The sequence below is a fragment of the Pimephales promelas genome, chromosome 15 (genome assembly GCF_988280905.1).
Source record: "Pimephales promelas chromosome 15, fPimPro1.hap1.1, whole genome shotgun sequence".
NCBI lineage: Eukaryota > Metazoa > Chordata > Actinopteri > Cypriniformes > Leuciscidae > Pimephales > Pimephales promelas.
Genome location: NC_142783.1, coordinates 3,839,148 through 3,865,680, shown reverse-complemented (window position 1 = coordinate 3,865,680; position 26,533 = coordinate 3,839,148). Strand labels below are relative to the sequence as shown.

General features: G+C 38.8%; 1 protein-coding gene across 1 annotated transcript in view; it reads right to left on the bottom strand.

The window, feature by feature from the left end:
• Nucleotides 1–26,533, bottom strand: part of eipr1 (EARP complex and GARP complex interacting protein 1) — a 51,815-nt gene that overhangs the window by 16,489 nt on the left and 8,793 nt on the right. The window contains exons 4-5 of the mRNA XM_039651079.2: nt 20,625–20,781; nt 6,756–6,855 (exon numbers count right to left, since the gene is read on the bottom strand). Coding sequence (XP_039507013.2) covers nt 6,756–6,855; nt 20,625–20,781 — 257 coding nt within the window. The remainder of the gene's footprint in view (nt 1–6,755; nt 6,856–20,624; nt 20,782–26,533) is intronic.

Here is a 26,533-nt window from a genome sequence, read left to right as displayed (position 1 = left end):
TGTGCTTAATGGTGCTTAAGGCATGTTCAGTTTCGTTTCAACGTGAATCTGGCAACATTTTATAATGTTGGTCATTGTGCGTATTTCTGAAAGGTAAACTCAAACAAATGCATATCCAATAAAGTCAGCAGCAAAAATAACCCTGTCCACGACTTTGTCCGCAAACCCTGTCCCTGTCCTGTTTTCAGCGCTAATTAAAGGGTTAGTTCACCAAAAATGATATAATAATATATAATAATATGCTAACTGAGCATAATAAGCAGAAGGAGCAGAAATGATGGAGAAACACCCAGGAACTCCATGTCTTTCCCTGCCATTGATGTTTGGATAACACACCACGTCTCCTTCCATTAATAATAATAATGTCGAGTGCGGTGCATGGCTGTGATATAGGTTATAAACCTACCAACGTCCGTTGCCATGATTTTCAGAATGACTTATCGCGCGAGAGAGAAAAGACGTTTTAGTCGCATAACATCGGTTAATGGAAACGCCGTAATTTCGCAATAGTTTTTTATCGACATTTATAAAATATCGCAAAAATTTTACGCAAATCTATAAAAATGAATTGGAGTCACTGGAATGCTAACAGTCGGTGAAGACTTGCCAGCCAATGGCGGCCCCCGGGGAGGCTTCAGTTTCCGCTGGTGGATTACACCCTTTTTTTGCAACTGTCCGAGCGGCTCTGCATCTGCAGACGAACGACTTCGAGCCGAATCTGACCGAGCATGTACGTCTCACTGCACCGGCACCCAGTTTGTGCATCTAATATAGTTGCTTAAATTTACAAAATGAGCCAACAATAGCAGACATAATCCCTTTAAATAAAAATAAAGGTCCATTTTTTTGCATGGCTGTGATATAGGTTATAAACCTACCAACGTCCGTTGCCATGATTTTCGGAATCGCGACAGGGGAAAAAGTCGTTTTAGTCGCATGACATAGGTTAATGGAAATGCCGTCATTTCGCAATCGTTTTTTAGCGACATTTAGAAAACATCGCAAAAGTTTTGAGCAAATCTGTAATGGAAACGCACCTATTGATGGAATCACTTTCAGAAAGATTTTTTTTTTGTTCTGATAAACAATAAAAACATTGACAGCCAATTCGTATAATTTTAATAATTTGTTACTCTTTGTCATGGGTCACAAGATGTTACAGGCCATAATATAACATTTTCTGTCAAAAGTGTGAAAAACATCAAAATTGTTAATATCAAAAGGAACAGATAATGTATCACTGACCACACAGTAGGTGTTTCTCAATGTCAAGGATACTTCCTTGGAAGGACGGGTCCTTCCAAGTCATTTCCTTCAGAGGCTAGGCGAGGGTCCTCTTTAGCATTCGGAGAACACGTAAATGGAACAGGCTAGCAAGTGCACGTCATTGCGTCATTACATCAGTGAAAGGTTCGCTTCGGCGCTGCAAAAATTGTGTACTGCTCTGTTTAAACACACTTGACGGTCCTTATTTTGTCTTGTCAGTCCTCATAAAAATAAATAAATAAAGTATAAGGGATAATGTATGTATAGCCATGCGGTTGTTAGTGAATACAACCCCGCAAACTCTAAAGCGGAGGGGTCTTGATTGAATCAGCCTGAATTAAGGGGTTGTATTCGCTGTAGCTAACAACCGCCTCGCTATACATTTTCCCACTTATAACATGGCTACCTACCAAATAAATCAATAATTTGACACAAAATATTGATTTAAAAAGGAGTTTATTCATTCAAAAACGATTATATTACCTGAGTGAACAGAACTACGTCTATAGCAACATGATCTAGCTAGCTGTTAAAACATGCAATGGTAAAATATGTGACCAACAAAAAAGGCTATTACGTTATATGAAGTAAAAATGTAAAAGTTAATCACCAGTAAAAGGGAACAGCTTTAAATCCCCTTTGCAAATTTGAGCCGATATGTTAAATAGTTTAACAAACATAAAATAAATGGCTAAACTTAAAATATACTTGCTTACATTTGAAAGCATATTGCCGTTATCACTCCGACTCCGGTAACGGTCGACATTTTTATTTTTTGAACAAGCTAGCAAAGCTGCGCATAGGATTGTGGGTGATTTAAGAGCGCGAAGGCTACACGTATGCATCCTTTCCTGTGTATGGGATATTTTCCGATCGAAGGACTCAGTCCTTGGTTGAAATTCTGAGGATCCTCGACATTGGAACAGTCCTTCGACGGACGTCGATGACGTAGCATCCTCGAAATTACGGCTTCCGAGGATCCTTCCTTGACATTGAGAAACGCCTAGTGGGTTGTTTAAAAGACTTTTAATCGTGATTTCATTAGCGCTCTTAGCATTTATGCTAGCAAGTGGAGTTTTGGACTAAAAAGTTACAAATTGTCAATTCTGTTGCTGTTAAACTCTGTTTCTCTGTTACCATTGCCTAATTTGTCTGTGACCGAGTTGACAAACAATACTATAAAGAAATCTGTTCGTAAGAAAAAGGAAGTTTGTGTGTTTGGCAAGGACTGAATATGTTTCAATACGATATGAACAGTTTTAAAAATAGACACTTATTGATCTCATATTTTGTCAAATTTGTTATGTTTTATTTTTATACTGTTGATTATTTTCTTATCCAGGCTTTTTCCTGTGCAGAAACACGTCGCCGTGAGCCTGGTGGCCGCTTCTCGCATTTATACAGCGATAACCGAATAAGAACAACACTAGCAGACGCAGCGTGGTGATAAACACATCAACCTGAGCTTTTCAGAAGAACTGAGGGATGAGCGGATGGGGGAGGTTGACGACGAGTGTGTGTGTGTGTGTGAGGATGGGGGCGGCGTAAGGGAAGATTTGCATGAGGCAGATTAGCATTCTCCACGACACCGCTGGAATCTAGCTGTGCCGAGAGCTTTCCGAACATCCTCTTTCTCTCTTTCTCTTTCTGCCACCCCCTCTTTTCCCTCTCTCTGGTTTTTAATGGGCACGCTGCACTCAGCAGGCCTTGCCACTCGATAACCTCCCCTCGCTTTGCATGCAAAGCTGACATTAGCGGGACCTCATGGAGCGGCTCAGTGTGATGTCAACGACGGGCCTTTTCTCCAGCCTCCGTCGGGAGCGGGAGTGTTTTCGCACGTGACGGCTCGTCAAATGTCGAGTCAAGGTTATGTTCGCAAAGGCCTGTGACATCGCAGTCCATTAATTAGTAACGACTGCAGCTGATTATTAACTGAACATTACGTGCAAAGCCGTTTCTTCAGTTTAGACTGTCAGGCTTTTAGAGCTGATTTCCAATTGAAGAATCCAGTCATGACATGGGATATTTACTGTACACTCTAAAAAATGCTGGGTTGTTTTAACCCAATTTTGGGTAAAATATGGACAAACCCAGCCATTGGGTTACATTTTTAAATTACATTTTTAACCCAGTGTTTGAGTTTGTCCATATTTAACCCAAAATTGGGTTAAAACAACCCAACATTTTTTTAGAGTGTAATTATTATTACTCAGTATTTATACTATATTTTTTAGAGTGTAGTAACTATAAATTATGCAGAAATACATCCAACTAACCTTATAATAAAGTTACACTCTAAAAAAATGTTGGGCTGTTTTAACCCAATTTTGAGTCAAATATTGACAAACCAAGAAATTGGGTTAACATTTTAAATTACATTTTAACCCAGTGTTTGAGTTTGTCCATATTTAACCCAAAATTGGGTTAAAACAACCCAACATTTTTTTAGAGTGTAATTATTATTACTCAGTATTTATACTTAAATGCGTAATTAAAACGTAACACAGACACCTTAAAATAAGGTCACATTGTTACACTGTAATTATACAAAATAAGTTATTTTACAGTGTCACAGTTACACTCTAAAAAATGCTGGGTTGTTTCAACCCAAATTTGGGTCAAATATGGACAAACCCAAATGTTGGGATAAAAATGCAATTGAAAAGGGAATTAAAAAGTCTGGTTAAAATTTGAAATTACATTTTTAACCCAACATTTGGGTTTGTCCATATTTTACCCAAATTTGGGTTCAAACAACCCAGCATTGTTTAGAGTGTATAATGAAGAATGTCACGGAAACATTTGGATCAATAAATCAAAATTCAAAAGCAGAGTACACTTTAGCAAATCATTATATGGACAAGTGTGTATGAATATTAAACCACACAAAAAAACTATTGCTATTGAAATATGAAAGTTCGGTTTAACTTGATGACAGAAATATGTTAAAACTGAACAGTAGGATGCACTTCTCAAAGTGATGATAACTGTAACACAGTTTAAAACGTGTTATGCATTCAGTGATTACCACTGGTTTTGGTATTAAATCATAACATATACAGTAACTTTTTTTTGTACGTTTGGAGTACTGTCAGTACAGACAAAAATGTCAAAAACAAGTGTTGCCTACACCGTGTTATCGACTTTTTAAAAATCGCACCCTGTTGACTTCAATGGGGCAAGTTCTAAACCTGCGTTTAGCCTCTTAAAGGTGCAATGTGTAAAAAAGTTGAGTATCAATTAACAAACGCAATATGACATCCGTAACTACGTTTTTAGTGCATGGTGTATAAAGAACTTACTTAATAAACCGTAAAGTTTTTATTACCTTAGAATGAGACATTTATATCTCCATAACCGCGGGAATCCCCCTCTATGCAGGTCGCCATATTGTGACGTCATCTTTCTACCGTAGCCGAACGCGAACAAACAGCGCTACAGAACGCGTTTCATCACTTCCTTGAAAGAGACGCAGCAGAAAGCTGGAAGCTAGCCATAAACTCCATGAGTAGTGACTTTTCCCTTGTGAGTGCTGTAAAATATGTAGTTGGGATTGTTTCATGTAACTTAGTTCTCCCTCGCTGTGTTATGGGTTTGTTATGTGGGGATAAATGTGCTGTTACGTTCGTGAGACATATGATTAGTACTCAGGTCATTGACCATAAAACAGTATGTTACAGGAATCACTAACCCGTCGACCTTATAACAACCGAACCGCTAGATGTCGCTAAAAATCCCACACTGCACCTTTAAAGGGCACCTATTATGCCCCATTTTTACAAGATGTAATATTGGTCTCGGTTGTCCCCAGAATGTATTTGTGAAGTTTCAGCTCAAAATACCCAAAATAATTTATTATAACCATTTGAAAATGCCTGTTTTAAAATGAGCTGTTTTGGTGTATACGACCTTAAATGCAAATGAGCTGCATATCCCCGCCCTGCCTTTGGATGAGGGCGTAATTTGCAAACCTATGGCAGTCGGTAAGCAGAAGGGCTGAGAGAGTGAGAGACGCGCTGTTTTGAACGTCATTCAGCCGTACATGTTTGAATCAGAATATATAAATAGTCTCTGATCAGACCCAGATGACGAAGAGACTTCGGAAGAATAAACACAAATGAGAATGGACCAGTACGTCTCGGTATGGTTACTTGATACATTTATGTACTTATAGAGTTGTAATCGCGTCCCCTTTGAAATTATGGATGTGCAACACACACACAAACACTAACGTTGGCGCAATTTTTTGAAACTACAAACAAATACTGTGATAAAGTTTGCTACGTACAAGCGAAATTACATTTGGCAACTGTATTACAAAAGAAATGATAATATCTAGAGATGTAAACAACATCTGGAGCCATTTTCAGCATAATAGGCATACGATTAACAATGACTGTGTGCAAATTGCGATGAATTTAATGAACGTCGTAACACTTTCTTCATAGCATTTCAGTAAATTCACTTATTGTCACGTCCTGCTCCGAGACACGAAGGTTGAGGATCCAAATGCATATTTACTGAAAGGGTAATCCACAACCGCAGTCGAAAACACGCAAAGGTCATACTCAGAAAAATGTGTGGTTTTGATAAGTGTGTTTATAGACAGTCTATTAAAACATGCAAATAGATCAAATGCATTACTTTACAATAAAGGATAGTTCTTTAAATATATTTCTTCATAAGTCTCATTCTAAATTTTTGACATGCCTTAGTGTCTGCAACTTCTGTATGTCCATGGTAGAGTTTTTATACTTAAACCATAAAATAAATAATAATAATTATGTTAATTAAAAAAATTCCCTAACATGTATAATTTTTTATGTTAAAACTGATGTAATAAAACAACTACAACTAAAACTAAAAATATCTAAAAGAGATCTATAAAATCTAGTACAAATGGCAATTACATTTTAACCAAATAAATAAATATCAAAAGGAAAAATCTAAAAACTAATTCAAAATATTCATAAAAAGTATAACAGTATCTCAATGACACTAAAATAACTTGTCTGAGCTCATAATTTAAATGAATATCTCAATATTGAGGTTAAAATTCAGATAAAAAGGTGTTTTTCATTTGCCTATTCAAAATGTTTCATTCCAAACCCAAATGCATTAATTAACAAGAACATTTTCATGGCCATGTGTTCACTTTTTTGACTGACATAGACGAAAATGATAAAGACTGGCATGTTTTAAAGCTATTGTTATAAAATGTTTGCCCTCCAGACATCTTACAGTGTGTGAATTTTGTTTTTTTCCTCAGAGCTTGACAACTGGTCACATAATTTCATTTTATATATATATATAAAAAAGCATTATGTGTGTGTGTGTTCCACAGAAGAATGTCATAGAGATACCAACTTTAAATGAATTTTGCTGTTAATGAACTGAGCATGATGACTTTTATTGATATGCAGTGCCAGTGTCACGGTACTGAAAGAAGGGCTGTGAAACACAGCAATTATGAAAATAATGAATCTCACCGTGGCCTTGCTGGAGCTCTCCTGAAGGTCCCAGAGCAGCACGTGGTTTTCAGCCAGAGATATCACACGCTTTCCGTCACCCATGGGCTCCCATAATACACTGCAGGAGACATGAGAGAGGACACTGTCAATGGCTGACCACAAATTCAAAGCCATTTCAAGGAAGATACTGACTGAATGGTGCTTTTTGCATGATGATGATAAGGCTATGAGGTGTAGAGCAATTAACTAAATTACACAGTCTACATATCTATTATCATTAGCTATCCAAACATCAGATGAACATCAGAAAACATCAGTGTGAGAGAAAACAGTTGGCAAAGACAAGATCTGCAATCAGAGTATTTATACAGTACGGTTGGATAAGACTTTCCATACGCACCAGAAGCATATATTTACATACATAACTTCTTTCTGAATACAGGTGAAACTCGAAAAATTAGAATATTGTGAAAAGGTTTTCATAGCTGTAAGCCATAATCATCAAAATTATAACAAATAAAGGCTTGAAATATTTCACATGTCACCTTTTAAGTTGAATTACTGAAATAAATGAACTTTTGCACGATATTCAAATTTTTCCGAGTTTCACCTGTAAATGATAAATGATATATAATTTATCAAATGAAGTATTCAATTCAATAACTGAATAATCAAATCAAATAACATAATCCCAGTCAAAGAGACACATCTGAATTCCACTGTATAATTCGATGAATAATATGCCGGCTTTTACTTAAAGTCCCCCGTGGTGAAAATCACGCATTTAATGTTGTTTATATGTCTATGCGGTGTTTTTACAAACAATGTGCAAATTATTTTCTGCTTAAAACTGCAGTGAACCAAAGACAGTCTCAAAAACACAGTGTGAAATCGCTGGTGTTTCTGACGTCACAGACGACCTTGCAACCAATCAGATCAACGTGTGATCGTCAACCAGTGGATCTGGAGTGAGTGAGTGAATGGAGGCGGGGCTCATTTGCATATTCATAGAACCGCGTCTACTAAATAAGGCAAGGGTGTCGAGTTACATTCAAGGAAAACGTTTAAATGTGTCATTTTGGTGATTCAATTTGAGTGTTAAGGGATACACCTATTGACTACAGGACTTTAAAACATTTAATTTGCAGATTTCACATAACTTTGGATAAATCTCATGTTTACTCAGCTGGGAAGATCAAGAAATATAGTCACGATATTTTATGGAAAAAAATATTAAATATATCATTTGGTGATCAAAGATGAGTGGGATAATAAAGGGATAAAATGATTGACTACAGGGGGACTTTAATTAAAAAGATATCATAGAGAGTCATAATACCAATATACAATTTTTTTTTTTGAAATGATTCAACTCTGTTGGTCCCTTTAAAGGCTATGACGAATAACAAAGATATTTGAAATGACTCCCAATTAGTGTGTTACATTTGGGCTAAACACGACTAATGAAATGACAACAAAAAAGACTTAAAAATGCTAAAAAACACTTTTAAACTAAATATTTAGTTCATCACTAGACAAGACACACAATGCTTCTGAAAAATTTGCCCCACTATTTTTAAACCCATTTTCACCCCCATGTCATCCAAGATGTCCACGTCTTTCTTTCTTACGTCGAAAAGAAATTAAGGTTTTCGATGAAAACATTCCAGGATTTTCTCCATATAATGGACTTCAATGGGAACCAAACGGCTCAAGGTCCAAAAGACACTTTCAGTGCACGTTCGTGACTCTCCTGTTCAAACTCGTTCATCAAAATGAACAAATCTTTTTTCGTGTCATTTGGTTCATTCAACGAACGAAATGAACGAGTTGACTTGGGAAAAGATTCGTTCATTTTGATGAACGAGTTCGAACCGGAGAGTCACGAACGCGCATCACAGAACAGATACAGCAAGGTGAGCATTTGAGCTTATAAAACTAAAACTTTGTTATTTTTAAAAAATCATTGATCGTTTCGCTTGATAAGACCATTATTCATCGTCTGGAATCGTTCAAAGCCCTTTGAAGATGCACTGAAACTCTCTTTTGGACCTTGAACCGTTTGGTTCCCATTGAAGTCCATTATATGGAGAAAATCCTGGAATGTTTTCATCAAAAACCTTAATTTCTTTTCGATTGAAGAAAGAAAGACGTGGACATCTTGGATGACATGGGGGTGAGTAAATTATCAGCAAAAGCTTTTTTAAAGTGAACTACTCCTACATTGCACGTGTAAAACTAACAGGAAGAGGTGCAAGTTTTGCTTGGGTAAATGGTAAATGACTCAAGTTTGATCCGAGGGAGTACGGCAAAGGAGGAGGAGAGGTGTTGCCAGGGAACCCATGTGTAGAAGCAAATGGCCACAATATAAAAGGTGTGCAAGAATCGACTGGCCTCCGAACATCGCAGAGATTACTTCATCATTACTGAAAGTATTGACTGACCTATATAACACAGTTTGCTTTTGTTTCTACTCAGGCTCCAATTGATCTAGCAGCAGTGGCTCTGATAACCCATCACACAGCCATTAGCCTGTCTCACGCTGCCATCACTGCTCGCTCAGCACGTCCTGTGCACAAAATCTCACAAATGCTCCATCGGCCACAAAGTGCTCAACGGGCATTGATTAAGAGGCGTCCAGCAGCTTTCACAATGAAGCAGGTTCTATTCTGTGAGACCAAAAACTAAAAACAAACATAAAACGCAGGTGGTGACAACAATTTTGTACATTTTTCATTGATATTTTGCCTACTTTCTTCAGGGGAGCCTAAATTGGCATGTTGTCAGAACAGGCACATATGCATTTGAGAAAGAGTACAAAGAAAGCTTGTGAAAGGCATGTAACACTAGTCTCACGTCGTCAGAATCTTGACTATTTGATCAACATGGAAACCAACAATGTTTTTCTGACATATCGTGACAGGTATGTGTGGATTTGTCTTTGGCTGACTAAGCAAACACCAAGGATAATGTGTTATTGTTTTTAGCAAGAGCCATGTGAGAATCAGGGATATGAGGAAGCAAGACATGTCATCCATCTGAAACAGCCGGTATCACAACAGCAAACACACAATAGGAGACCCACGTTGCACACAAAGAGACAGACCCGTGAATCTGTATAGACTATATAAATTATCTAAAGGAAAAATGTATTAGTTTATAAGAATTTACTCACCCCCATGTCATCCAAGATGTCCATGTCTTTCTTTCTTCAGTTGAAAAGAAATGAAGGTTTTTGATGAAAACATTCCAGGATTTTCTCCATATAATGGACTTCAATGGGAACCAAACCGTTCAAGGTCCAAATGAGAGTTTCAGTGCAAACTGTTCAAAGGGCTTTAAACGATACCAGACGATGAATAAGGGTCTTATCTAGGAGTCATGATTTGAAAAAAGATTTGTTCATTTTGAACAGGAGAGTCACGAACGAGCATCACAGAACAGAGCAAGGCGAGCATTTGACCTTATAAAAGTTAAACTTTTTTATTTATTTTTGAAATAACCGATCGTTTCACTAGATAAGACCCTTATTCATCGTCTGGAATCGTTTAAAGCCCTTTGAAGCTGCACTGAAACTCTCATTTGGACCTTGAAACGGTTCAATGGGAAGTCCATTATATGGAGAAAAATCCTGGAATGTTTTCATCAAAAACCTTAATTTCTTTTCGACTGAAGAAAGAAAGACATGGACATCTTGGATGACAAATTATCAGCAAAAGTTTTTTTTAAAAGTGAACTAATCCTTTAAGTGTGAATATATAGGTCCATAATCTAAACCTCAATATGATCAACTTTGTGGACCATATTACAGAAATTACATAGTTTTTCTGCTTTATGGTTTCAATTTCGTGACTAGTTTGGTGCAAGTCACATGTGCTTTGAGCCCATATAAAATGGCTCCAAATCGACTTATACCCAACCTTTGGATTATCAATTACATGTGGGTCTCTACACTGGACCTAAATCCATTACTTCCTCTGGCAATGTCATTAAAAGCCTGCCAAATGATTACTGTCACCACACAACCCAGCCACGCTGCTCTTACCAACATCATTCAACCTCAACCAGGTAAGGTTTAAAGGGTTAGTTCACCCAAAATTCTGTCAGTATTTACTCACCCTCATGTTGTTCCAACCCCGTAAGACCTTCGTTCATCTTCCGAACACAAATTAAGATATTTAAGATATTAAGATCACTCCTGCATTCAGTCCATAGGCTTCTTGAGGGACTGGCTCTTGCTGTCCCCGAAAAGTCATTAAAGACATCGTTAAAATAGTCCAAGTGACTACAGGGGCTCAATCTTAACTTTATCAAACGATGAGAACACTTTTTGTGCGCAAAAAAACAAACAAAAATAACGACTTTATTTCAACTATTCACTTCCTTCTCCATGGGCCTATAGTCAGTTAACGTAGTGTGATTGCGTAGAGCTACGTCACACGTAGGCTCACTATTGGCCGACGCTGGTCATGTGTGTGTGATGCGTGTGACGTACAATAACAGAAGCTTACGCTATTAAACTAGTAACCTGACTCGCGCAGAGGGAGAAATAAACGAATAGTTGAAATAAAGTCGTTATTTTTGTTGTTTTTTTGCGCACAAACGTGTTCTCGTCGTTTGATAAACTTAAGATTGAGCCCCTGTAGTCACTTGGACTATTTTAACGATGTCTTTAATGACTTTTCAGGGACAGCAAGAGCCAGTCCCTCAAGAAGCCTATGGACTAGTATGCAGGAGCGATCTTAATATCTTAAATATCTTCATTTGTGTTCCGAAGATGAACGAAGGTCTTACAGGGTTGGAACAACATGAGGGTGAGTAAATACTGACAGAATTTTCATTTTTGGGTGAACTAACTCTTTAAATCTTGAGGGGTTTTCAGCTTGATATTACTTTCCCTTCTCATGGTTCCTGTCATGGCCAATGGGCTGAGGGCCTTGAAGAACAACTATTGTGTAAATCCCAAACAACCATGCCTAAATCAGCATACACTTTGCAACAGTCACTGGCCAAATGTTCCCCTTGAATATCTTCTTCCAAATGATCCACCCAAGAGAACAATGCTCTTCTTTGCCTCAAAGACCAGAAGAATATCTGGTATCAAAGAATGAACTTAAGTCCTTTAGTCACATCCATTGAGACCTGCCAGTCATGTACAGATGCAAGGACTTGGTTTCTGTTCCTGGCTGTTTACCAGCCCCCTTAAAAACTGGAAGTACGCTCCAGCCTCCCCACCCCAGCATGGATATCTTTGGGTATCTGGCGTCCTTGTACTACATTACCTTTATCACAAGAGATGGGCAATCGTTCCTAGCTCTGATTAAAGCTAGTACCTGCTTACCCAACCACATATACCAACAGCAGTCAAAATACCCTTGGATGCCATGTAGGCCTTGTGCCTTCCAGGCAGACGTGACTGGTCGACTGCTCTCAATCAACCTTTTAGCATGTGGCAGGTGGCCTGAACTGCTGTTGTGGCCTTCGGGCTGCTGCAGAACCATTAAGACCATTACTTTTGCACACAGTAGGACCAGTAGGACAAGGTGGGTAGGCAGCTTTTCTAATTGAAAACACTTCATAATTCACTTTTTTATTAATGGGCCCCTATCATGCTCTATTACAGGACCACAAGAAAAGATTTTCACAAATCTGTTAACAGGCTGATATGCATTAAACTGCATAGTTCAGAAAAGCAGTCGTTAGAAAAATTGCGAGAACACAACAAATGGCTGTTGTGTTACTGCTGAGGAATAGTGTTAAAACACATTAACCATTGATTCTTCAGTTTCTCTGAAAGATTTTTTTGCCTTTACAGTTAAACATACAGTGTTTACTCATAGCGATAACCTCTTTCCAGCTTTATAACTACCTTTCCTTGAAGGCGAGCCAAAGTAGTCAGCAGGCGGACATTATGGAAATATGATACATGGTGACGGAGCTACTTCAAAGAAAAAAAATGGCAGGACTGGAAGGAGCAGTCACGCAACAGGAGGTGACAGTAACTGTAAGTGATTTTGTGTCTTTTCTCATTTGATTTTAGCAAAGTTGTAGTTACCAGGAAACATTGTTTAATGTGCTCACGTGCTATAGTACTGTAGTGTTGGTGAAGTCTTGTTTGTTCACGTTGTGTAAACTGTTTCGGTAGTGAAGCATGTCCAGCTGTATTCAATTACAACATTTAAGGCGATAGTTCACCCAAAAATGAAAATTCTGTCAGTGACTACTGACCCCAATGTTAGTCCAACCACGTAAGACTTTCATTCATCTTCGGAACATAAATGAAGATATTTTTGATTCAATCTGAGAGCTGGAAGCTAAGAGATTGAAACTTGCCGGCCCAGAAAAGATATTTAAGACATCGTTAAAATAGTTCAAGTGACTACAGCGGCTCAATCATTAGTTTATCAAGCGACGAGAACACTTTTTGTGCGAAAAAACAATCAAAAATAACGACTTTATTCAACTGTTCATTTCCTTCTCTGTGGGCCTCTGAGTGATTTCACGTAGCGTAACAGCTCAGCGCGTCTGTCTTGTACGTCACAAGTAGGCTCACTATAGGCTGACGCTGGTCATGTGTCTTTAATAACTTTTCTGGGCGATGTGTTTAATAACTTTTCTGGGCCGGCAAGTGTCAATCCCATAGAAGCCTATGGAAGAGAGATCTAGCTCTCAGATTTAATAAAAAATATCTTAATTTGTGTTCTGAAGATGAACGAAAATCTAGTAATTACTGACATAATTTTAATCTTTGGGTGAACTAGAAGGTGAGTATAAAATCAAGTAGTATACCGCGGCAGCCCTCTTGTGAAGTCCTCATCGTGTGAAGCACAAAGAGTGTAAAGACCAGCGACTCTACCGAGCAGGTCTCGTCTTTCTGTTTGTGACCTCTCTTCCAAATCCTTACTATTACTAACACACGTAAAATCAAATGTCACACATAGGAGGCACTGCAATCCTAACAACCTGCATACTTTTCCTGTGTCTTCTATAAGGGTGTCACAATTTCGATTCTAAATTTAATTCACAATCTCGAACTTCGAATTAAAAAATGGAATGGTCGATGCTGCCACACCCCCGTGTGACGCCTGTTCGGCTTGCCAAGCGAAAAAAAAAAAAACCACGCATGTTGAAGTGCTGCGAGTCTATGGTCAACCTCCTCTAACTTAGCTACAGCCATTCAAAAAGATAGCATGGCAACTGCAGATGCAGGAGACCCATCGACAGAACTTGAACCCCGTCGTACTGTAGGTGTGGAAGTTTTTGGGATTTACAGTGAGTTGACAATGTTCGCGCTTCAAAAAAGCCACAGTTTGCAGACATCCCAAGTCTCACGGAAGTGGCGGGAGTCTCCCGCATATTGATAGCGGCTCCCCGATGCACGCAAATTAGTTAAAATCTCCCAGAATCTAGAGTGAGCGAGCAAGAGCGAGCATGCATGCCGAGACAGAAAAAACTGTGCTCCAAACCATATTGCGCGTACGGCAGAGAGGGAGAGAGCGAGAGACCTTGCGTGTGTGCCTTATGAAGCGCATGCAAGTCAGAGAGAATTGCCGATTGATAAAAATCGAGAATCGAACCGTGCCCTTAGAGTCAAAAATGTAATCTAATCAAGGATTTGAAGAATCGTGACACCCCTATAGTCTTCTAGTACATTACTTTTTTTTCCTATAGTTCTCCGGGATTGCCAGTCTGCTGTAAATAAAGCTGATTTCATTACATCTATTTCTAACCATTCCTAACGATGAATGGCATCTCAGGAACCACAGTCCAATGGTTCAAGTCTTACCTCTCATAGGTCCTTTAGGGTGTCGTGGAGGGTTGAAGACGTGTCTAAGTTGCAACACCTAGCTACCGGAGTGCCTCAGGGCTCAGTACGTGGACCACTTCTCTTCTCCATCTACATGTCATCACTAGGATCTGCCAATCAAAATCATGCTTTTTCCTATCACTTCCTAACACACAACTCTACCTCTCATTCCAACCAGAGGATCTGACGGTAGCTGCGCGCATCTCAGCCTGCCTGACAGACATTTCTTGCTGGATGAAGGACCACCACCTTCAACTAAGCCTTGTGAAGATAGAGCTGCTTGTGGTCCCGGCCGATTAAACACTACACCACAACTTCTCCGTTCAGCTAGGTCTCATCATCCATGACTCCATCAATGAGTCGTGATTGATGATCAATTGAACTTCACAGACCACATTGCTAGAACTGCCCGGTGCCAAGGGCTTATTCTATCCAGAGTGGACTATTGTAATGCTCTCTCAGCAGGCCTTCCAACATGAACTGCCAAACCTCTGCAACTGATCCAGAAAAATGCAGCTAGAGTAGTCTTTTACGCCTTTTCCACCAAAAAAAGAACTGGTTCGGGACTGGTGCTGGTTCAAAGTTGGTTCGGAGTTGGTTCAACTTGCAAACCGCTTCAGAACCGATTTGTATTTCCACTGACTAGAGCGCCCAGGGAACGACGTCGTTACGTCACTGTGTACGTCGCCATACGTCTTAGAAACGCTAGAAACGCTCGCAAATACAACATTACTTTGGGATTATCTCTAACTTGTGTACCAAGAAAGCTTTAAAAACAATTGAAATATGTAAGTCTTTTAATCTTTTCGTTTGATATGTAATTTTATTCTGATAAGTTATGTACCCCTGTCTTGTGTCTTTTTTTCTTTCCATTTATTTGTTCTATATTGTGACTGTTTTCTTCTTTGCTTATAATGTCTTCAATAAAAAAATTACAAAAATAGAAACGATTGCGTTAACTTTCAAGCATAACAATTACAAAGGCGGACTCCATCGTGTTTCTGCAAATGTTTCTCTTGGCTTTGCGATCCTTTATTATGGTCAGAAAAGATGTTTAGAGCACATCTAAACCCGCCCCAGCCCCCGATGTAAGCATGACGTGGTAAAAGAACGGTTCTAGTCCAGCAAAGAGTTGGTGCCGCTTTGGAACCTGGTCGAGAACCGGTTCTTTGGCTGTCGAAACACAAAGAACTGGTTCGCACGCAGGCACCGGCTCCGAACCGGCTCTCAAAATGCTTTGGTGGAAAAGGGGCTTTTGACGAGCCGAAGAGAGCATGTCACTCCTCTCCTTACAAACTTGCACTGGTTGCCAATTGCAGCTCGCACCAATTTCAAGGCATTTCAGAACCACCGCTGGCTCTTCTCCCTTTTACCTAAACTCATTACTCCAGACTTGTGTGTCAACCAGAAGCTTGCGTTCTGCAAGTGAACGTCACCTTTGATGCCATCTCAAAGAGGCACAAAATCACTTTCACGGACCTTCACTTTGACTGTTCCCTGCTGGTGGAATGACCTGCTGAGTCCGTAGCAATTTTCAAGAGACGAATGAAGACGCACCTTTCGGCAACACTTGATCCATTAATACTAATGCCTAATGTTTATTTTCATCTATTCTATATCTTTTTTTTTATTACATATACTGCGTTCACACCACTTGTCCTATTGGTAGTATAAATGCTCCTATTGTCCTCCTCATTTGTAAGTTGCTTTGGATAAAAGTCTGCTAAATGATTAATTGTACACCAAGCAGGGAAACAGCTAGTTTATTTTACTGTAACCTTTGTCCTTTTCTCCACATGCTTCTTCTCTGTGGTGTCTGCATATCTTTCCTCCTCTAATTAGTACTTCTTTCTTGATGTGAATGATTCTAGTATACATACACCAATTTAATGTTCGAAATAGTCTTTTTACCTCCAGGCCAGAATGTGTGACACCCTCTAGGACCTTGCTTGCCGATTCTCTTTGTGACCATTGGACCAAGCTCATTGCTGCAGAGAGGTAATGGCAAAATATCTATCTAATCTGAGCCAGTATCAATGCCTCCTCTCCTTCTCCTCCTGTTGAAATCACTTACTATCAAAAGAAGGTTATTAGCACTTTGGACACCCGCAAATTCTTCACATTGTTCTCCTTTCTCCTTTGTCTTCCCACTAACAATCTGACTGCTGATGACTTTGCCACATCACTGATAAGGTAATGACCATCAGCAACCAGTTCTGTACATCACACATCCACAACCAACCTCCACCTTTCTTACATCTGTCCTCTCACAGAGACTGGTGTCGCTATATTATTTAATTTCAGCTGTCCTACAACCTACAGACTATCCCTTGCACATATTGACTAAACAGGTCAAATTAGCCAGAGAGTGCAATTCCAAAATAGTGCCGATGGGAGTGAAAAGTTCTGTGTGTGATCTACCGACGACACACAAATTAAAGGGATAGTTGACTTTGAAATTAATTTTTGGTATGTTTTATCTTAGCTCAAGGGCATCCAAGATGTAGGCATCTTTGTTTCCACAGTAGTTTCAATTTTGATATTTTTCATTCAAACCGTTGTTATTTATCAGTCATATAATGCAGGTTTAGGGGGTCCACCCTCGGTTTACCTCTTAAGAGCATGCACAGAGAAGTCCAAATTAAACATGATTGAATGACTCGTAAATGCAAGTACACGTTGATGGCCTAAGACACGAAACGAGCGGTTGAAACTGCGACTTACTTTCACTTTGATTTGCGGTAGATTGCGGCGCGCTTGATAGGCGCTCAGCTGCTCATCTGAGGTGATGCGTGTCGCAGTAGCCGTCATATCTGACTAAAATAACATGACATATGGCCTATAACACGCTCTCACACGTTTATTTTTTAGCATTTTTGGGAGTAGTAGTAACATTTACATATGTGGTTTCAACAACCAGATGCATGTCCAGTTTCGTCTGGAATGTGGCCAAGACTACCTTCTGATGTGGTTTGAGTGATCGGAGTTTCGGAGGGCATTTACACCTGGTCTTTTCAAGATCGGATACAGAAAACGTATGAAGTGATTTCAGAGCATCCTTTAACTGAATTAATGTTAATGTTTGATAAATGAACCTATATGGGTAACTATTTACAATAACCATTATATGCATTCATCAGATATTTCATCCCTCTCTATTTATTTGTATTGTAAGAAAAAGAGCTTCCCGAACACTACAAAATAATTCATTTTGTGTTGCATAGAAGAAAAGTAGATCAAATGGGTTTAGAATTACACAAGAAAACTTTATGGGAAAAAAAACAACAACAACAACCACAAAAAAAAAAAAACTGATTAAGTTATTATTTCGTGCTGTTTAGGGTTAAATAATAAAATAAAATAATTATGATTACTCTCATTATTTATAATAATATGAACATTCCAGTGTTAAATCTTGTATAAAACATATTTAGGCCTAATTACAAACTACCTGCGAGGTTATTTATTTGGGTATAGCACACGCCTTTGGTAGAATTCAAATGAGCCATTTTAATCTAGATTAATCTAGATTAATTTCAAAATGAATCTAGATTAATCTAGATTAAAAAATTAATCTATGCCCACCTCTGATATATATATATATATATATTATATATGTTTTAATTACATCAGATAACATTGTAAGCAGTCATATGTTACAATGTTCCCCACATATGGGGCATGTTGTCACATTTCACTTCCATTATTTTGGGGTAAAAAGAGTAAAAAGTATAAACTGTAACAAGGCCGCATAATTGTACTAGACATGTGTGAAATTATTGTGGGGGGGAATAAATACTTTGAATCCCAAGTGGATTTACACAAAGTGAGAAAGTCTAAACGTGTCAGGTTGTGCCCTGTAGCTTGAAGTCTGGGAAAACAATATATCAAATGCTCGAAAGTTGAACAACTGTTGTTCATGGTTATGGAAGCCTTGGCTAAGAAATCTTCCATCATTACAGTCTACATTTAGGCCTTATTGTGATTCTGGCATTCTGATCCATCAGCAGGCTATTGCTTATTAAACACTGCATTTCTATAAGGCGTCCATGTTATGGTTCACACATTGCAGTTTGTCTAATCAATCTGGCAAGTGCTGTTGATGGTCCCAGGGCGGTATCCACTGTCCCCTGTCAGACGGATGAATGATGGGGGAAACCAGGTCACCAGGAACATCTTCAATCAAGCAATTTTTGAGGCCAGAGTAAAAGGCTGCTGCAAAACTCATGCATATTGCAAAATGTTTCTCCAAGTTTGGCCACAAAAGACATCAGCTCTGACATGTCTCGCAACTAATTGAGACATGCAATGAGTGAATTTTGCTGTCCATTTTAAACAAAAGCCAATTTTGGTGGGATTGAAGAGAACAACTGGGTCATTATCACATCATAGAAGAAAGTCAGATGGGTTTAGAACATGATTTTGGTAACACTTTATTAATAAGCATATCTATAAGGTGTTTAATAATGGTATGTTCTTTCTTCACTAATGATCAATTTATCATTTCTTAATTATTACATTATTTTCAAACCAGTTATTTAGGAGTTGTCAGTGGTTCATAAGATCATTTAGAAAGGGCAAGTACATGATTAATAAACTATTTAACATATCTTAATATATAGTAATAGTCACTCAGTGTGTTATAAAGGAGGAGTTCACTTTTAAAAAAAACTTTTGCTGATAATTTACTCACCCCCATGTCATCCAAGATGTCCCTGTCTTTCTTTCTTCATTCGAAAAGAAATTAAGGTTTTTGATGAAAACATTCCAGGATTTTTCTACATAAAATGGACTTCAATGGGGTCCAAACGATTCAAGGTCCAAATGAGAGTTTCAGTGCAAACTGCAAACTGTTGAAAGGGCTTTAAACGACACCAGACGATGAATAAGGGTCTTATCAAGCGAAACGATCGCTCATTTAAAAAAACAAAAACAAAAAAAAACGAAGTTTAAGTTTTATAAGCTCAAATGCTCGCCTTGCTCTGTTCTGTGATGCGCGTTCGTGACTCTCCTGTTCGAACTCGTTCATCAAAATGAACAAATCTTTTCCCGAGTCAACTCGTTCATTTCGTAATTAAATGAACCAAATGACACGGAAAAAGATTTGTTCATTTCGATAAATGAGTTTGAACAGGAGAGTCACAAACGCGCATCACAGAACAGAGCAAGGCGAGCATTTGAGCTTATAAAACTTAAACTTTGTTATTTTATTTATTAAATGAGCGATCGTTTTGCTTGATAAGACCATTATTCATCGTCTGGAGTCATTTAAAGCCCTTTGAACAGTTTGCACTGAATCTCTCATTTGGATCTTGAACCGTTTGGTTCCCATTGAAGTCCATTATATGGAGAAAATCCTGGAATGTTTTCATCGAAAACCTTAATTTCTTTTCGACTGAAGAAAGAAAGACATGGACATCTTGGATGACATGGGGGTGAGTAAATTATCAGCAAAATTTTTGTTAAAGTGAACTACTCCTTTAACACATGCTTTTTTTCCACACTGTAATTCATGATTAATTCAGGTAGTTATAAAACATTTAGAAGATGTCAGTAAACAATTTTTGTGAGCTGATCTTAGGTGAGGACTATTCAAGCCGCGTAAAGATTTTACAAAGGAGATTTAAAGCAATTTTTGCACGCTTGGCCTTTTATGCTGCAATTCAGCGAGGCGGAGATTTGAATTTGTTGAATTTTTTAGCTTAGATGAAGCAAAATTCCATTAGTATGTGCATCTGATGGATGCGAGTATGACGGCCTGCCATTTCAAAACACAAGCAGGATTTTTTCGCTGTTGTGAATTATGGTGCATGAAATAAAGCGTGCGGGTCTGAGACAAAAGAAATAGGCGGAGGGTTGAAAATAAAACCGAACGGATGGGTGCGTGAAATACAGTGCAAATAGATTTCTGTAACATCAAGAAAAGAACAGAACAATAGACCGAAGGGAGGCAGAGCCAGAAATGCTGCAAGAGAGAGAAAGAAATGGAAATAAAAGGCATGACGAGAAGGATAGCAAAGCTGGGAAAGAGGGAGGAGAACGGGGAAGCTGCAGGGCTAAATCGATAGCGTGTGGCGTACCAGGCCGCGCTGCCGTGGGCCGTGTTGTCAAGGTGACAGAGAAGCTCCAAGGTCTGCGGGTTGTTTGATGAATCGTCGGGGGACTCGTGGCTGCCTGATTCCCATTCCGGGGGCATCCTCCACACCGCCGCACATGTGAGCACACGACTCTCAGACGCTGCCCGACAGGAGACACACACACACACACAACACACCGTCAGAGGCTCACAAAACACATGCATGACAGATTCAGCTCAATTGTGATCTGAAAATAAAATAAAATGCACACCCATCACCTCTATAAATCATGTGTCATACAATTGGAGTGTTTAAGTCTAATGTATTGTTCCTCTCTGGATTGTCTTCCAGCAAAACATGTTATAATCATAATAAGTAAGAATGGGACGATACACCTATCTCCAGATTTTATACTATCATGATACACGACAAGAACATGAGGAAAAGTTGAATCATACTCTTATACAGATTGTAATATTTACTAAAACAATTCATCACATCTTTCTGACTATTATTTCAGAAGCATCAAACAATTAAAAAATTGATTTTAAAATCATAAAAAAGCATGCATGTACACAAAACACGCTCACACACATGCACAACCGCTTCAGCTAAATTGTAATCTGAAGCACACTGAGTGCAGAACCACCAAAATAAAATAAAAATGCACACTATCACCTATATGACTCATGTGAATAGATTTGAACATATTATTGGAGGGTTAATGTACTATTGGGAAAGGATTTCTAAAGCCTCTCTGGATGAGCAGTTTTGTTCTCTGAGAAGCGTATACTGCCTCTGGAGGCCAGATCTCTCATAGCGCTTTTCATTTCACACACTCCTCTTTCAGATCGGTGAAGATCAGTGTCAGTATATATATACTATATATATACTGTACCTATCAAAAGCTTGGAAAATTTTAATTTCTTAATGTTTCTGAGAGAAGTCTCTTCTGCTCACCATGACCAACTACAGTAAAAGCAGTCATGCAGCTGTCTATGTGAATATATGATTAAAGCTGAATATTCAGCACGTGGTCCTTAAGAAATCATTCTGATAGGATGATTTGATACTAACGAAACATGTCTGACTAGTATTATTAATGTTGAAAACAGTGTTGATTAACATTTTAGTGGAAACGATTCCATTCAAACATTTGTGGTAAGATTAAAAAGAGATATACAATGTTTTATTCTTCATTTATAATGTTACAAAAGATTTCCATTTAATAAATGTTTTGATCATTTTAATAAATAAATGTGATTGAGTGAGTGAGTGAGTGAGTAAGTCAGAGAGCGAGTGAGTCAGTGAGCGAGTGAGGGAGTTAGTGAGGGAGTAAGTGTGTGTGTGAGTCAGTGAGTGAGTGCGTGAGTAAGTGAGTCAGTGAGTGAGTGAGTCAGTGAGCGAGTGAGTCAGTGAGCGAGTAAGTCAGTGAGGGAGTGAGTGTGTGTGTGAGTCAGTGAGTGAGTGAGTCAGTGAGTGAGTGAGTCAGTGAGCGAGTGAGTCAGTGAGGGAGTGAGTGTGTGTGTGAGTCAGTGAGTGAGTCAGTCAGTGAGGGAGTGAGTCAGTGAGGGAGTGAGTGAGTGAGTGAGTGCGTGAGTCAGTGAGTGAGTGAGTCAGTGAGTGAGTGAGTCAGTGAGTGAGTGAGTCAGTGAGTGAGTGAGTCAGTGAGGGAGTGAGTCAGTGAGGGAGTGAGTGAGTGCGTGAGTGCGTGAGTCATTGAGTGAGTGAGTCAGTGAGGGAGTGAGTCAGTGAGGGAGTGAGTGAGTGCGTGAGTCAGTCAGTGAGTGAGTCAGTACGGGAGTGAGTGAGTCAGTGAGTGAGTGAGTGAGTGAGTGAGTCAGTGAGGGAGTGAGTGAGTCAGTGAGTGAGCGAGTGAGTCAGTGAGGGAGTGAGTCAGTGAGGGAGTGAGTGAGTGCGTGAGTCAGTGAGTGAGTGAGTCAGTGAGTGAGTGAGTGTGTGTGTGTGAGTCAGTGAGTTAGTGAGTGAGTCACAGTGAGTGTTCTTTCTTTCTTCCTCTGGTATAATGGGCGGGCGCTTTGGGAGATGTCCAGAAATGCACATCAGCACTTTCTGCATCAGACAAAAAGTATACTGCTAGTTATGGGTTACAGATACAACACTTATGCAATACTTACACATGTACAACAACATATGGTTTGTGCATTCTCTGAAGTATTTAAAAAAAAAATATATATATATATATATATATATATATTATATATATATATTATATATATATATTCCGGCGGGGGGGGGGGGGGGGGGGGGGGGCGCCGCCGGAAAAACCAGCCATGCAAGTTTGAGAGCGCCCCTGACACAGCTCGCGAGAATCACGACAAGCTTTACGGCAACGACGTAACACACATCAACAACAACATACTGTATGAAGCTACTTGCGCGCATCCAAGAAAACTCAGTCAGAAATGTCCAGAAAAAGGGAAAGAGAATCGGACCGTGCAAGAAACCGGACAAGAGTCCACTCGGTCCGGCTTTCACTCGTTGGCGCGAGCTTAAAAGCAGCACTGGATTGTAACTGCGATGCTGACCTGGCGATCTTGTGATGAACTTGTAAGTAAATCTCTTATTTGTAAACTTGTTTGCGTTCTATGTTGTATGTTGCTGCGCTGGCTTGTGGTATGTCATTTTTTACGGTGCTGTTCATTCATCCGTTGTTGATAATTAGACCAGTTCAATAATTCCCACACGTCTAGCTAGCTTTCGATTACCAGAGCTGTAAGCAAACTTCCTAACAAACAGTCGTTTCTCTTAGTCTTGTTGTTTTTTTTTTCGTTATGTTTTATTGCCGAGGTTGCCACAAGAGCTAGTCAGCTGAACTCAGGTGTTGTTTATCACGTAACTTTAGTCCTGTGTCTGGTTCAGATTTCTTATGGCGTGCGTAAGTTACTCTTATATAAATTTTTACCTGACTAACAGTGCACTTCCCGACTGTAACTTTACTTCAAATTGTTTTGATTATGAATCAATTAAATCTGGACGCTGTTGATGTTGATTCTTGCGATTGTCATGAGGACATAGTCAATATCTCACATAATTATTAGGACATATATAAGCCTAGAGGTTGTAAATAATTGTACACAATTTGCTATTATGATAAATTGTAATAATCATGTCTAATGAAATCATAACGGCCAATGTTATGAAATAATGCGACGTACATTTAACTTTATTGATGTCATCTGATATTTTGTAATGTTTACATTACAATCAAAAAACATTTTAAAATTATACAGTAGTCCAAACACTATAGGCTATTTACTTCTGATTTCGCAGAAATCATGTAAAAACGTTATAAGCCAGCAAACGCGATAGGCAACTTTATTATTAAAAAACAGTTGACAGTAGTTCAGTAGATATGCGGGATACCGGTTATTTACGACAGTGCAAGTACACCACAGAGGCTCTAGAGGTCACTGTTTTACAAAAAAATCTGAGATTGCATGGTGTGGCTTTAAATATAAAATGCATGTGTAGACTGATATTTTCTAATGTCTGGACTAGAGTGCTAGTATTAAAATACTTCAACCGGAAGTAGAAAACCGTTTAGTCAGCTGAACCCGCTATGAATCATGGGAAATAGAACGAGCGCAGAAAAAGGTGGTTATAAAGACAATAAATTCATCGTTTACGAGGATAAGTCAGATCATTGGCAGAGGTATTTGGAATAATTTATGAATAAAAATATTGATTTTAGATAACAAATTACATAAAAAGTTACAACCAGAGTTTTGATTTCACTGCAAAAAAAATTATTGTACTGAAATATTAAAATTAATTATTTGCTGCCGCATTCTTTCTGTAACGTCTGGGTCGTTGTTGAAAGCACACACGATGAAGATGAGGTGAAACAAACATTACTGGTTACGTTCAGGCAGAGCAGAAACAACCTAACGTTAATGAGAACCGACAAGGAACTGAACATAAATACACAGGATGAAATGAGGGAACTAACTAGGACACAGGTGGAGGGACTAAGAGGAACAGGTGCAGACAAGACAGAACATAATTGTGACGCAATTAATATTTTACTGTACAAAATGAAAAGAAGAAGTGAAGATCTGTCTTCAGGATTTACACTTCCACATCCACCACTGAGTAACCGTGATGAAAATCACTGCAATGCACAACCATAAACGGTTTATTGCTTTTCTAAAATGTTTGTAACAGCAATTAAAGACAGTTCCTTTAATCCACAAATGAAGCTTGGTAGATTTCATTGTGCAGTTCTTTTTTTCTAGTAAAGCTGTTGAAATGCCTGTCACTGGTGTAGTGGAGCACACACACACATATGGTAGCATCGATATCAGCGCGGTTCTCAGATCAGATAATTCAGCGCTCAGCGCAGCATACGGTGGCGGGCGGGGGTGCCGCTCAGACTCTGTGCCGCCCGGCTACTCCATTAGCTTGAATGTCACGGTAATTACATTCCTCTTTTGAACTCCACTATGACATCTTGCACATTGACCTCATCATAATGAAGATCGAAGGAGAAATGAAAAAAAAAAAAAATAAGTCCCAGTTTTCACTCGCCCCTATGAGAACTGTCAGTAACCAGCCACGGGCGTCAATCTTATAAACACGGATTTAATTAAAATTTTCACTTTCAATTGTTTCGTCATGTTTGTGTACGATTTTTAATTGCCTCGAGGCGAGTGCAAGAATGTGTCATGTATTGCATTAACAGCCTGTGTGAGTGAACTTACCACATATATGTGAACTGTCACCCACCAAACAGCAAATCAAGTGCGGAAAACAGCAGTGGAATCGTAAATCAAACATTATGGTCACAACTTTTAAGTATTTTAAGACTAGAACCCAAATCCATTACATTTTAAGACATCACAGTCAAGCTTGTGATAAAAAGGCTCTTCTAAACAGTAGACAGCAAAATTAAGCTGCCATATACTGATCAAAACCTAAAAAGTGAATAGAGTTCATTTTGAATTTAAAAAAGTACCTATTGTGCTTTTTACATGTTCATCTTTCTTGAGTGTGTAATGTTGCTGTTTGATGATGAAAAACCTCTGTTATTCTCTATATCAGTATCAGTGTTTCCAACACTATCTCACGACCAATTCGTACGAATTCGACGCATGATTAAAAAGTGTCTAATTCGTACGACCTCACTCGTACTAATTCGTACGATTTGTCTAAACCCACGTGATGGTTAGGTTTAGGGGCGGGGTCAGGGGTAGGTCATTCGTACGAATTCATACGAATTGGCCAATTCGTAAAATATGTACGATTTAGCAAAATCGTATTAATTCGTACGAGTGAGGTCGTATGAATTGTTACAAATTAGCCACTTTTTAATCATTCGTCGAATTCGTACGACTTGGTCGTGAGATCGGGTTGGTGTTTCTGAACTCCTGAAACGCCTCCATTGTAGTCGTGAGTTTTGTTCCGGGAATGAACACGTCACAATAGGCGTTTCTCAATATTAAGGACGGATCCTCGAAGCCGGAATTTCGAGGATCCTACGTCAATATGACAAAATTTTGTCTCTTGCCTATTGTCTAATATGTCTCTTGCTGGTTTTCCTACACTTAAAGGGTTAGTTCACCCAAAAATTTTAATTCTGTCAGTATTTACTCACCCTCATGTTGTTCCAACCCCGTAAGACCTTCGTTCATCTTCGCAACACAAATTAAGATATTTAAGATATTAAGATCGCTCCTGCATACTAGTCCATAGGCTTCTTGAGGGAATGACTTGCTGGCCTCGAAAAGTCATCGTTAAAGTAGTCCAAGTGACTACAGTGGCTCAATCTTAAGTTTATCAAACGACGAGAACACTTTTTGTGCGCAAAAAACAACAAAAATAACGACTTTATTTCAACTATTCGCTTATTTCTCCCTCTGCGCGAGTCAGGTTACTAGTTTAATAGCGTA